At 36.4% G+C, this 15,096-nt stretch overlaps 1 protein-coding gene across 1 annotated transcript in view; it reads right to left on the reverse strand.

Moving 5' to 3' along the window:
• RLF (RLF zinc finger) overlaps nt 1–15,096 on the reverse strand; it is an 83,011-nt gene that overhangs the window by 2,862 nt on the left and 65,053 nt on the right. The window contains exons 6-8 of the mRNA XM_007453756.1: nt 12,334–12,470; nt 6,436–6,577; nt 18–1,885 (exon numbers count right to left, since the gene is read on the reverse strand). Of these exons, the coding sequence (XP_007453818.1) occupies nt 18–1,885; nt 6,436–6,577; nt 12,334–12,470 (2,147 nt within the window). The remainder of the gene's footprint in view (nt 1–17; nt 1,886–6,435; nt 6,578–12,333; nt 12,471–15,096) is intronic.

The raw sequence follows: 15,096 nt of genomic DNA on the forward strand, positions 1-15,096 counted from the left end.
AGAGATCTTTTGTCTTTACCTTTTTGGGTTTGAAATGGTATGGATGAACCTTCCTTAGATGCTTCTGCATGCCTCTTGCGTTTTTGTACGTGGAACCACAGCCATCAAAACCACAGGTAAACTTAGTCCCATCAAAACAAACTGCCACATTGGAACATTTTTCTTTTAAACCGGAGGGCACAAAGACTTTCTCGTGAGACAATAATATATCCTGCATGGTTTCAGAGTGATCCAGTGTGTCAATTAACTCTTCATTCATGGAAGCTGAAGAGCTATGACTTAACTGGTCACTAGAATTACTGTCACTGTTTTCTTTCAGATTTTCTGCAGTTTCTATTTGAGAACTAGCTGATCCTGCACAGAAAAGAAGATCCTCTGGTAAATGTGATTTATCAGTTTGGTCAAGTAGATGGGGCTGATCAATACAATCTTGCTTGTCACCTGCTGCAGCCTCCAGTTTCACTGATTTCTTCACATCTCCATTTGAACTTTCAACATTATGCATTGAGAGGTGATTCTGGTATTCAATTTTGGAATAATAGAACTTTTTACAGCCAACGAAGTTGCATGTGTAAGATGCATCCCTAAAGTGTTGTGCTTCATGGTGGTAAAGCTGTCCCAAGTCACTGAAAACAATATTACAGCCATTTAATTCACATTTATAACGCAGATCATCATGTTTTTGTTTATGGTTAAGCAGTTCATTCACTGATCCAAACCTAGCATAGCAATCTATAGATACACACATATAAGGCTGAGGACCACAATGCACTTGTTCATGCTCTCGCAGGTGAAAAGCAGACATGAAATGTCGTCGACAGTAAGTACACTTCTCTCTTCTATTTTTCATATCTAAGTAGTGCTTGGCATTTTCATCATTATTTTGGTGTTCAGCTTTAAGATGCACACTTAAGTATTTAAACTGCTTAAACACACGGGAACAGTCTGTGCCAGGACATGGGTACAAATCTCTGTCTTGCAGGTGGCAATCTTCTAATTTGCTGAATGTGACATACTCATGTGACTCTCCTTTGGCTTGTTCATTCAATGACTGACCTTGCTCTAGGGTTGCAGAAGGGCTCTTGGGACAAACTCCCTTTTGAGAGCCTTTCAACAGTAACTTCTTTCTCGAGCGGTCCCTTCTGCTTGGTGGCATTTTAACATGTTCCATCACATGAGGAACAAATATTTCTTTTCTCTTGAATTTTTTAATACAAACCGGACAGGTGTAAATTCCATCTTCCATATGCATCTTAGAATGATGAAGAATCCTGGCCTCTATACATTCCCGCTTACATAACAAACAGAAAAATTTATACTGAAGCCATCTCTGGTATCTTTCAGAAGAACCAATGGGTTTTTTGTCTCTTTTCTCCTTTTGGTGATCTGTCAAATCTCTTCTTCTATATTGTTTATCTTCTTTACTTTCCTCATAATCACTAAGAAATGACTCTAAAACATCTGTGTCATTAATAGACAGTTCATAGCCACTTAGGTCATCATCAGAATCTGAGGCTTCTTGTCCCAGAAGTTGGTGGCAGTGTCGTTTTAAAGTTTTCCAGTCCCAAAATTCAGGATCAAAAGGCCAGTGGGCTTTTAAAGCTAGTAAAAGCTCACATCGGAGAGAATTCGGAACTGGTGCATTTTCTTCATCAAATTTTTGATCTGGTTGAGAATACAGTTCTTCCAACATATTAAATCCATCCAAACTGGGTTCAATTAAGAATTCTGTAAGCTGACAGGCTCGTCTAACTTCTAAATCTTCTGGTAAAAGACAAGCAATTGTTTTACAAACTGATGCCTTCATTTCTTCATCCTCACTTGATCTGAGTTGGAGAGCTCTGACACATAGTAAAATCGACACCCCAAGACCAGCATCTTGTGCCTGTTAAGAAAAATAGGGAAGAAAAGGTTTTTTTTCCCCAGTTTGGAAACATTACGTAACTTTCACTGATAAGACACACACACACACACACACACACACTTCTTAAAACTTAAAGTTCTTAAATCTTTCTTCCTGCAGTTACATTTAGATCCTCCTTCTTTCAACATTCAAAGGACTGGATTAGATGTTACAACCATGAACAACAACAATGCACATTTATAGAGTATCCAACTTTATAAGGCACTGCATATTAAAGCAGTCCTTAACCCTCAAGGAATTTATCTGTGTGCCAAATGTATAAAAGCACATAAATTCAAAGGAGCTCAGTCAGGATAAATAAGGTCACTGAAGGATTCAAAAAAGAGTTGTCTCAAGCTGGGCAGGAAGGATAGGGCTTAAATAAATGGGTGCAAGAGGAAACACATGTATAAAAGTGAGTCTAAGATTGAATTCAATTTAAAAAACTCATATGTCTATGTCATGAAAAATTGGGTGCTTTCAAAACCTCAAGCCTTAGAATAAATGATCCTTTCCATTTCCTCCTAAAAGAATTAATACTCTATAGTTACAGGTGTACTGAAATCTCAGTTTCCCATGGAAAAACAACAGAAAATTTCTCTATAGCAGGAAGTTCTCAGAAATCAGTCAAAAATCACAAAAAAGATCTGGTTGTATATGACAAAAGGTAAGTGCATTTAAGATGATTCTTTCATGTGAGAGGCTGAAAGGGTGCGTGAAAATAATATAAACCAAGAAAAGGAGGATCTTATGGCAGAGTGGCTTAAAATACAGTACTTAAGAGCACAGAATTTTGAGTATGACTCTGACTGACTTTGAACACCAGCTTCACTACAGTGAGAAGTTTTTAACTCCTCTAAGCCTCAGTTTCCTCATCTGTACAATGATAATTATAGTGGCAGTACTGGATTTTCCTCCTAATGCTATTATAAAAATGAAATAAGGTAACACAAAATGAGTATTACAATGTTGGAACATAGTAAATATTCAACAGAACCCCATGTAAAATATTTGAGGATAAATTCCACTGTTCAAACATCAATTTGTTAAGCAATTATTCTTGTTGGGCACCATTCTAAATGCTGAGAACACAAAGAAATAATTGCCATCAATTTACAGACTCCTTACTACATCCTAGGCACTATTCTAAATAAACTTTTTGCATACATCATCCTCATTTTATAGATGAAGAAACCAAGGCTCAGAAAATTAGTTGCCAATGTCACCAGCTAGTGAGCAGAGGAGCAAGAATTTAAACTTAAAGCATCTTTTCCCAGCGTCTGAGTCTTAACCACTTTACACTCTATACCAACTCCAAAGTTAATCGACTTGGCTATATCCCATGTGCCCTTGATACAATATGCCAAGGCACTTCTTCAGCTTCCTGGTTTAAAACCTATCAAATTACTCATATCTATCAGTTTCTTCAAAATTCAGCTCCACATTCCATATCCTAATTCTAATTTATTCATCACTCCTTTAACAAGTAACTTCTTGGTATATCTGTTCAGAATGTATAATGGTAGTTGTTTTTTTTTTTGAAAAGTGTTCTTAATGATTTCACAGATTTTACCATTTCAACTAGATTAGGCTGTTTAAGAAACAACACACATTCTTTGCTGTTTATCTCACAGTCTTCCAAAGGGGTTAAGTAACTTGTTAAGAACCTATGATTTTAAAACTTAACACTTTCTCCAAAAGTCACGCATCTCTAATTTTCAGCTTCTTTATTACTAAAGAGAAGGGATTAAACTAAATAAAGTCATGTTTTGCAAAACAGTACTACTTATATGTTCCACCAAAAAGGGCCCTAAGGCCAGATAAACTGGCTTCAAGATTATCCCTCTTCTTATGCCTTCTACTTCAAATATAACCACATCCACATCCTTTCTTCTGTCATACTATTTTTGAAGTCTTGAGAGAGACCCTGGATTCTCTAAAGTCATCCCTTCCAGTATGACTTTCTCAAGTCACAGAATCAAAATTTAACAACTCTGAGCACTTTTAATTGATCATTTGGTTTAAGCTCTTTGTTTATAGAAAACTGAAGCCCAGAACATAAGGAGGTTCTATTACAAGGCCCTCCTTCCGCAAGAGACCCAACGCCCACAAAAGCTTTTCAGCATCATTAACCTTTTCCTTCGCAAGGGCTATGTGACTGGTTGCTAGCTGTGCTAATATCGTTTCACCTCTTCTTTTACAAAAACAGAACACCTGGTTTTATCTGGTTACAAAGTCACCTGGAATAATCAAATAATCAACATATCTCTTAGCTTTCCCCTGCAGCTAGATGTAACCGTGTGTGTGTGTGTGTGTGTGTGTGTGTGTGTTTGAAGGAGGGGGGGAAAAGGTGTGTCAGTGTGGTTTGCTCTCCACTCCACTTCTCGCTTTCTGGAATGGAGATATAGCTGGGATTGGAATATGAGATGGAAGCTAAGTGTTAACAGCAGATAAAAGGAACCTGGGTTTCTGATATGTGGAGCCATGAGAGCAACCCTGGCCTGTCTACCTGGGTTATCTACCTGTATAGGAGAGGGAGAAACTTCTGTCTTCTTTACACCGCTATCACTGTGGGATATCTACCATTCACAGTAGAACTACATCCCAACTGATACAGGTTGGATCACCTCTCTTTTAAAAAGCTAGAGGTTAAGTCTCAATCTGAAAAGAATTCCACATTCACTCCCCTTCCACCTACCAGTCCATATCTTTCCTACCCTTCAGGACAAATATAAACAAGGATTACAGTGGAAAATGTCCTAGACTGAGATGAAAAAGAAATGGGTTTTGGTTATACAAATGGACAGCAAATTCCTTGGTCTGTGTCAGAAGCCCACCTTCCCTAATCCTCTAGCATCTTTCCCATTTTTTGTGGTTCCTTGAGGTAAACAGAAATCTAAGATGACCCCCACTGACCTTCACTTTTGTATAATCTCCTTGCTTTGAGTATAAGCAGAACCTATAAATATCATTCCTATAGTTATGTTACGTTACATGGCAAAAGGGACTTTGCAGATGTAATTAAAGCCTCAAATCCACTGATCTTAAGACAAGTTGGATTACCTAGACCTGACCTAATCACTCAAGCCCTTTAAATCTAGATCTGGAAGTCAGAGGTAGAGGAGGTCAGATTTGAAGAACTAGCGCCTTTGCTGGATTGAAAATGAAGGAATGGCATGAGGGTGGCTTCTAGGAGCGGAAAACAGACTGTGGCTGACAGCCAGCAAGAAAATGAGGACTTCAGCCCTACAACTGAAAGGAACTGAATTCTGTCAACAATAAAAATGAGCTTAGAAGTGGATTTTCCACAGAGCCTCCATATAAAAACTCAGCCCGGCCAACACCTCAATTTCAGCCTTGTGATACTGAGCAGTGAACCGTGCCACACTGTGCTGGACTTCTGCCCTACAAAACTGTGAGCTAATAAATGGGTGTTAACTGAAGTGCTAAGTTGTGGTAATATGTTATGCAGCAACAGAAAATTCATACTTCCCTTAAAGATTGGAAAAAAAACAACTTTTTAAAGGCCAGTTGTACCACTAATTTTTTTTAAACAAGGCAAGTTCTGTAATTACTTGAACATGTTCTCTATGAGATAGGAGACACAACTTCATTTGCAGTGATGAGAAATAATTATCACCTAGCTTATCTGACCATGAATTTGCTTCAGACAACTTTTACCTTTTCCTGTCTTCACTGGAGAAGACTAGATACACGTATTTCAAATAAAGTATAGGATATGGAAGGTTACATTAAAGGAGATGGGAGGTATCAAAGATACAACTGTGCCTTGACTTTAGTATAAACAATCCCTGGATGTTGTCAAAGATGTAACCCATAAAACATACGCATAAACCATTATAGATATGGGTATATAGAGATGTCAGTCATGAGTAGGTATTAAAAACAAAACAGAAACAGAACATAGCATAAGAATCATCTCAAATCTCCAGGCTGGCAGTCTTAGCATATATTTATGGGGCTGAACTAAAAAAACAAGGCACTTCCATTTCATTTTAGGAAATATTTATTTCTTTAAGAAAAACAAAAAACAAAAAATGAAAAAAACCTAACTTGTTTCCTAATTTGCACAGTTTATAATTTGTGTACAGTCGATTCTGGAACTGTTCTGTTAGTCCAAAACCTAGAAAATCTATCACTCCATCCAGAAGGAGCTGAAAAATACAATTTTACTTTCTTTCTTTATAATTATTATGTTAATTTGCAAACAAACATGCCTATATAAAAATACAGAACACTGTTCTAGGAAAAGGAGATATAGGGTGGTTGAGGTGACAACCAAGAAACATAATCTTTCCCTCCTCCAGTGGTCTGCCAAGTCAATCACTATTTCCCATGTAGATTCCTAGGAAGTAAGTCTGTAGAAACAGCTAGATATGTCCCATCCCATAACCTTATTAAACTCCATTATTTCTCATTTTCCCTTATTTAAAAGGAGTTTCCTGAGAAGTTATCTCCCCACTCATTTCTTCCCTCCACAACAATCAGCATAAAAAGCATAAATTACTCACTTCAGTTTGTATAACTCTAATCAGGCAAAATAAATGCTGCTGTGTTTTAGCTATGACACCAAACTGACGACAGCGCTCCAAAAAAGTGTCTATAGAAGGATCAATTCTTCTTTGCAGTTTACTCCAAAAGAGAGTCAATTCCCTATAAAAAGAAAGATTATGGTAAAACATTTAAAGCAAGTGGTATTTGCTACCCCAGTTTTTTGGTTTGTGAAAAAAAGGTGACAGTAACTAAAACCTAGAAGAAAAAAACTGTCTATATTCTGCTTCCTCTCAAACTAGTAAAATTATTAAGAAGAAGAATCCTTGAAAATTCCCTCACTTCTTTCTTCTTCGTACCTGGGCAAAAATAAAAACAACAAAAGACTACTTCCTTTATGCTGACATTTTCAAAGACTTACTTAGATCCCATCTTGTTCCAAAAGGTTTTACCCCTTACATTGGTAATTATAGTGACTGAATTAAGCCCTGTCCTAGTGGGAAAGGCTCATCAGACATCGATACGCTGCCAACAAAGTGTATATACAACTATGAAATATTCTAATGGTATAGTACCTCACCACGTTAATCTCATGGGCCCTTTCCATCTCTAAAATGTCATGATGCTACTTAGGCCTTTGTCTTGGAATGATAATATCTTAAATATTACTAATAAAATTATCAAAATGGCACTCTTGGAAATGGCTAAAATACAAGAATCCCACAAATATTCATTATGAAAACGAAGAAAAGCTTGAAAAGAATAAGTTAAATAAAAGTACTGAATGGGCTAAGAGAAAACTCTAAAGGAAAAGCACAAGAAACTCAACAAATGCCCAGAATAGAAATGCTAATGTTAATATGAAATGTGAATTCAAGGAAAGTTCCTTAGCAAAACAGAAGAGAATGTTATCACTTTAAAAAACGTGACTGGGGACTTCCCTGGTGGGGCAGTGGTTAAGAATCCACCTGCCAATGAAGGTGACACGGGTTCGAGCCCTGATCCGGGAAGATCCCACATGCCACAGAGCAACCAAGCTTGTGCACCACAACTACTGAAGCCTGCACACCTAGAGCCCGTGCTCCGCAACAAGAGAAGCCACTGCAACGAGAAGCCCGCGCACTGCAGCCAAGCGTAGCCCCTGCTTGCTGCAACTAGAGAAAGCCCTTGTGCAGCAACGAAGACCCAACGCAGCCAAAAATAAAATAAATAAATTTATTTAAAAAAATTTTTTAGGTCTTCCCTGGTGGTGCAGTGGTTAAGAATCTGCCTGCCAATGCAGGGGACATGGGTTCGAGACCTGGTCTGGGAAGATACCACATGCCGCGGAGCAACTAAGCCTGTGAGCCACAACTACTGAGCCTGCACGTCTGGAGCCTGGAGAGGCCGTGACAGTGAGAGGCCCGCGCACCACGATGAAGAGTGGCCCCCGCTCGCCGCAACTAGAGAAAGCCCTCGCACAGAAATGAAGACCCAACACAGCCAAAAATAAATAAATAAACTTATTTAAAAAAAAAAAGTTTTAAAGTGACTCTTTTCTGTACAACCTCAATGGATACTGTGTATTTGTTAAATAATTACCATTAAAAAATATTATTTTCACGAGCCAGTTTCAGAACACTAATATCCTATTATTGCTATTAACACAGACTATTCCAGGAAACGATACAAACCCAAAGCTTAAGAAATGAATACACCTCTTTTTATAATAGATTTAAAAACAAACATGTTTAACAGAACGTATTTTCTTATACTTTTAAGGAGGTAACTGGGATTCTCATATGGTAAAATTCTTACGTAGATATAAAACTTGCTTCAAAGATTGAAATAAATATATGTCTCAAGACATATGATTAAAACTTATGATATTTAATGAAGGAAAATTTGAGCTATATATAACAAGTAAAATTAACTTAAAATGCCTTTAAATATTTGTGTTTGGTGACTAGCATTGCTTTCCTAACCAGAAAAAGTAAAAACTGAGAACAGCTACCAGGCAGGCAAGTAACTGGGATGACTGTTCATTTTTAAACTTAGAAGGCTGCTTCATTCACATGTAAGCATGTTACTAATAAAACTTTAGAGAATAATGCAAAATTCTGAATAACAAAGGAAATGGAGAATTACATATGCTCTCAGATAAAGTAAGTACCTACCAAAATATATGTGAAATCTATGCTATTTGAAAAGAACAAAATTATCAAAGCTAGTAAAACCTGATTATGAAGATAAAAGGGTAAAGGATATCTACTATCTAAAATTCACCAACTAGCTACAAGTTTAAAGTTAGGCAAATCTGATAAAGTGATAAAAGGCAGGTTGAGAATTAAAGTCTCTCAAAATGATTTTTTTTTAAAAAATCAGAATGTCTAGGGCTTGATTTATTCCAAATTTAATATTTCAAACTCTAGTTAACTCCAAATAACCACGATCAAAAAAGAACATTTCTATCATGTATTTTATATTTGTACACTTATTTCCACAGTTAAAACTGAGCGATTTAAAACTATTACCAAAACAAACTAGAACTACCATTACCCACCCAAACATACAAACATGCCTGACACCATGAAAACCAGTGGATTACTAGTGAGAATGCCAAGATGTCACTTTAATCATCCATTCAAATCTGCACACTGGAACAATGAAACCACCAACAGCAACTTATAGCCTCCTGGATCATACATGCACTAGGACAATACTTCTTCAACCACTACAATGATGTGATTTTTAAAAAAATGGACCACCATTAAAGAATGTATTGAAAATGATTCTACTATATGGATGCTTCAGATGATTTACTGCACCCTCAAATTAGCCCACCGCCTACCTCAAGACAACAAATTATATACAAATTCATAAAAATTGGAGAGGAAATTTAGTTCTATTAATAGTAGGAAACACATTTAGGCAGACATCTAGCTACCAAGCAAGAACATTAAACTGCACTGCTTCTGCAAAGCAGGAGGCCCACGATGTCAAACTGTGATCTAGAATTTAGGTATTTTAGAAATGAGGCAAAGAAAACTTTGTGGAATTAAGGAATGACCACTCCCTAAAGAGGGTTCCTGCAAATATAGATGATTCTCATGACTTCATTTTTCCTCTAAAAAATTCAGTTAAATAAAACATGAATGGATATCTGGATCTGGTCTTCGCCAGGTGCTGGGGACTGAACTGTAAACTAGACAACATACATGACAACCCTGCTATATCACAGTCTAGTTGGGAGAGAAGCGACACGAAATTACATCTGAAGAAACACAAATATACAACATAAAAGATTTAAAGCTCAGAGGTGTTACAGAAACCAAACGTCAACCTATCAAATACTCACTGAAAGCTTAGTGTGGAGGTTTAAGGTTCAACTGTATCATTTTATTTTAAAGAAGCAGCAGCAATTACACATTTGTATGTAGACTGTCCCATTCAAAAGGGTTATCTTTCTCACTTGCATGGCTACTCTAATTATGTTACCATTGCTAGACAAATATAGGGAACTCATTCCTCCAGCACTTCATTGATTTTTGCAAATAGCCAAAAATCTTCCGGGGTTAAGCTTAATGAATAAGCTGAGTGATATACATTTTGAGATCAGTAATATGGTAATTGCTATAAAGTAATGATATATTTTATTGTAATTTGTAAATGTCTCTGAAGGAAATTTAAAAGAATAAAAAACTGTTTTGGGTGATAGTTACATAGTTTACCTTTCAAATATCTTCAATGGTGACCAAATTCGAGAATGACACTTAATAAATTCTAATATGTGTATTTAAAATAAGTGTCTGCTTTTATTATCATATTCCAACTTTATTGTCATCAATAAAATACCAAGTAATAAACAATTTTTTTCTTTTCTAGACAAATACTCCCAAATAGCCTACTATCTTCTGCTAGGACACCTCTAGCACAACAAAAGAATCTATCCTATTTGAACAGAATTCCTGGGACTCATTTTCCTTAGTAAAATTCACTGTTTTTATGTTATGGCTATGCTAACTCCAATATCCCACTACCACCGCCTCCCCACCCACCCACCCCCAAAGCCTTTGAAAACAACAGAAGGGCGAAAAAAATGTTTTAAAATTCTAAAATTTTATATTCTATTTCCCTCTGAATTGCTTGGAAGAAGCTTACTTTTAACAAAGTGTGAAGTGATTTAAGATTTTCTTTCCTCTCCTTTACTCATTATAGCTCCTCAGGAGGCCAATAAGAGGGAAATCCCTTTTAATCCCTTCCTGCTGCAGGAGAACAGCATTAATCCTAGACTCACTAAAAAAAAGGGAAGCTATATCAAGAATATTAAAAGAACTGTGTGACTATAGTTTGAAAAACACTTTATAATCTGTAACACATCCCATATGTGATTTAATGTATTCTTTGCACTAAAAACCTCGCTATAGCTAACAGATATTTTTTTCATTATAGGCAAAGAAAACAACTGTAAAAAGAAAAAATGGGGGTTATTCCACAAGTAAATACATTTGTTTTACTGAGGTTAAGTCTCTAATGAATGAAAAAAAAATTCTTCTACTTGATAGTGATCAAAAATCTCACTGCTCTGCTAAAATTCTTTTTACTTATAGCACCTTTTTTTTTTTTTTTTTTTTTTTTTGGTTAGCTAACAAAATGCCCACAATGATATTTAAGCCCCTATCTCAGTATCTCCTTTCTCAGAGGAGATATAAGTCTGGCACAGAGGACTTAGTAGAAGACTGCGATGTGAATTCTGTCCCTGTGCCAAGAAAACAACTGCACAGAAGAAAAGCACTGTATTAGGGGTCAAAAGGCCTGGGCTTTACTCTCTACCACTTTAGCTCTGAGACTGTGGGCAATTATAAGACTTCTCAGATCCTGTTGATCCTCCACTGCCTTATCTGTACAATGATTATTAGGAGGATTGGGAGAGATAATTTAAGGAACTCAAATAGTATTTGTATAAAAATTAGTAAATAAAAAGAAATACAGCAACATAAAAAATACTAATAATTATAAAACTTTATAGATATACACAGATGCTCCAAAGGAAGATCAATAAGGGCTGAAGTATATGAAAGGTTTTCCTATAAACAAAATGCTTACTTCCAACTTCAAGCCATTCTTAGAAGCTCCTCTAATCAAGGTTATGCAAATCCAATCCATTCTTTGAATTAAAGCTCAAATACTACCTCCTCCCTGACACCTTCCTTAAACACTGGTGTACAGTGTGCACCCTTCTCTAATCTCTTACAGTGTTTTCTGTACCACTAATCTGATACTTATCCATAGAGTCTTGCATTTTAGAGGTTTCCTGTGTACCACATTTGTCCTGCTGTCCTAAATAGTTTCAATAGTTAGGATGAAAGAACCAAGGGTTACACTTACTGTGACCTTTTTAGCAACTAAGTACTCTGTAGGCAAACAAGATATAAATTGAATTAAAACCAAAGAATGCAATTGTGCTAAATAGTACCAAAGTTGCAAAAAAAGATTACAATTCAAATGGGTTTCCTTCTCTAGTGCAAGTTTGACCTAGAAACCTAGATAATTAGTGAGTTTCCAAATAAGAGGGGAAAAATGACTATCAGAAGATGTAATAAATGTAAAAGAAAACAACCTAACACCAATTTGGTTTATACTGCCATAATTTTATCTTCAAAGAAGATATATATTGAAGTTAACAGACAACTCTCCATGGAATAATCAAGAGGAGCTCAGACTTTTTACTCTTTCTTTATTTTTGGACTCTCCTGGAAAAGATTAAACCAATAATGTTTTTAATTGAATGGTTTAGCTTTTAAGAAAGATTTAATTCTCATGTCATCATTTAATCTGCTTATTCTTCAAGTTTGAAATAAACCAACATTTTACATAAACTCTAAATGCTATATACTATGTACTAACAAATAAAGGGAATAAAAACTAAATATACTTACCAAGAACAATATACACTTGCAGTTTGGAGCTGCTGGGTAAGGTAAGTCGTACAAAGAACAAATGCTGTGTTATCCTGACCCTCGGATTCCAGATTACATATGATGTCTAGTACCTCCTTGCAGTCGACCTTTGCAATCTATCAAAAATGAGATGACTAAGTCAAAAAGAAAATGGTGACTTTTCTGTAAACTTTGTTATATAACATGAAGCTTCTCTGTAACATTTTCTATCTTTGGTAATTGATGAGGCAAGTATTAGGGAGATATAATTTTCTTCTACTAACTAATAGCTGAGTCTTTTGGAATAAAAATTTCATATAAGAAATTATTAAACAGAGAAGAGAACAGATGCTATGAGGAAGTTTCACTGCAGTCCCAACACAGATAAAACATTTTTGTACAGTTAAAAAAATTACTCATGAACATTGTTACTATATAAAAGAATCAAATTATGTATAACTTCAGGTTATTTTCACCTTTAGTACCATCAACATTTTCCCCCCTGTTTTTTTTCTTTCTTTTTCAATTTAATTCAAGTCCCTCTAGTTATACAGAAAAATAACAAGCTTACCCTTACTCCCAGTAGGGCTAAAGGAGGCCAGCTGAGAAACTTTTAAATATAAATACTATATCAACATATCATTTTCTCATGTAATTAAGGAAAAACTATTTTGTATAACTGAGTTTTTCACACAACTAAAACACTTTTCGAAACACATCTTTTTCATTTACACTATTTATAGGAATTTAAAAAAAAAACAAAAACAACCAACCTCTGGGCAAATCAGTAGAATTTTCCGGGGCTCTTTTTGTATAGTGGTAAAACAGTAGATTAAGACTTCTGAAGACCCTTTCTCACTCTCTATTTTATCATTTCCCTGTCTTAATAAACAGAATATGAAGAACATAGTCTATTTCATGACTGTGTCAGCATTATAAATGTCAATTATACTAGGCACCAAATATACAAAACAGTGATACTTTTAGGACAAATCAAGTGTGTATCAGGGCAAATGAGGCATATAGAGTTTAGCTCATCTCCTTCCAGAGTGCTATGCAGAACCACTCTGGTGGTTCTAAGTCTCTAATTTTAGTTACACCCTCAGGTAGGCAAAGAAAGGCTTCTTTCTCAGCTTAGCTCAAATGCCATTTTCTCACTGAATCCTTCCCTAACTGCTAAAAGCACGTTTGAATCCCTGGCAAAAACTCTACTCTCAAATTCTCCTTTGTAGCATTTACCACAGCTGCAATTCAATCATTAGTTGAACAACTTATTAGCATGCCTTCTCTGCTAGAATATAAAATCCATGTGGTCAGGATTATGTACATCTTGTTCAAAACTCAGCACTTATCACAGTGTCTAGAACATAGAAGACAGTAAATACGTGCTGATAAATGGAATAAATGAATCACGTTTAATTTAAAGGTAAAAAGTTCATGTTTAAAAAGTGAAACTTATTTAATACTGTGTTTTCTAATCTTTGGAAAGACAATGCAATGACATAATAAGCAGTGTGTGCAGTGGTTAAAAGCAATTATTGTAAAACCAGACTGTATACATTCTCTTCCCAGCTCTATAGCTACTAGCTGTGTGATCCTGGATAAGTTACATAACTTCTCAGTAACTTAGTGCCTCAGTTTCCTCATCTTTAAAATGGGAATAACAGAACCTTCCTCATAGTTATTATAAGAATTTTTAACATGTTTCAGTACAGCACAGTGACTATAGTTAATAATACCATATTGCATATCTGAAAGTTGCTGAGACTTTATCTTAAAAGTTCTCATCACAAGAAAAAAATTTTTTGTAACTATGTATGGTGACAGATGTTATCTAGCTTTATTGTGATGATCATTTCACAATATATACAAGTACTGAATCACGATACACACCTAAAACTAATATATGTCAATTATATCTCAAATTCTAAAAATGTGCTATGTGTACCTATTAGAGCTAAATTAAAAAAAAAATGTTTTAAAAGGGATTGGCAGGGCTTCCCTAGTGGTGCAGTGGTTAAGAATCCGCCTGCCAATGCAGGAGACACGGGTTCCAGCCCAGGTCCGGGATGATCCCACATGCCGTGGAGCAACTAAGCCCGTGCGCCACAACTACTGAGCCTGCGCTCTAGAGTCCGCGAGCCACAACTACTGAAGCCCACGCGCCTAGAGCCCACGCTCCGCAACAAGAGAAGCCACCGCAATGAGAAGCTGGCGCACCACAACGAAGAGTAGCCCCCGCTCGCTGCTACTAGAGAAAGCCCGCACGCAGCAACGAAGACCCAGCACAGCCAAAAATAAATAAAATTAAATTAAAAAAAAAAAAGGGATTGGCAAAAAGGAAGCACTTTAAAAGTGCTGTTAAAAATTGTTTTCATTGGGCTTCCCTGGTGGCGCAGTGGTTGAGAGTCCGCCTGCCAATGCAGGGGACACGGGTTCGTGCCCCAGACTGGGAAGATCCCACATGCCACGCAGCGGCGGGGCCCATGAGCCATGGCCGCTGAGCCTGTGCGTCCAGAGCCTGTGCTCTGCAACGAGAGAGGCCACACAGTGAGAAGCCCGCGTACCGCAAAAAAAAAGAAAATTGTTTTCATTAAAAGTAATAAATAAAATGCTAGACAAAATAATTGTTTTCACAAAATATATAAATTTTAAAAAGAAAAAATAAAAAAGAAAGTGAACCTTAAGAATACTAGAAAGTGGGCTTCCCTGGTGGTGCAGTGGTTGAGAGTCCACCTGCCGATGCAGGGGACACGGGTTCGT

The sequence above is a fragment of the Lipotes vexillifer genome, unplaced genomic scaffold (assembly GCF_000442215.2).
Source record: "Lipotes vexillifer unplaced genomic scaffold, Lipotes_vexillifer_v1.1 scaffold213, whole genome shotgun sequence".
NCBI classification, from domain to species: Eukaryota; Metazoa; Chordata; class Mammalia; order Artiodactyla; family Lipotidae; genus Lipotes; species Lipotes vexillifer.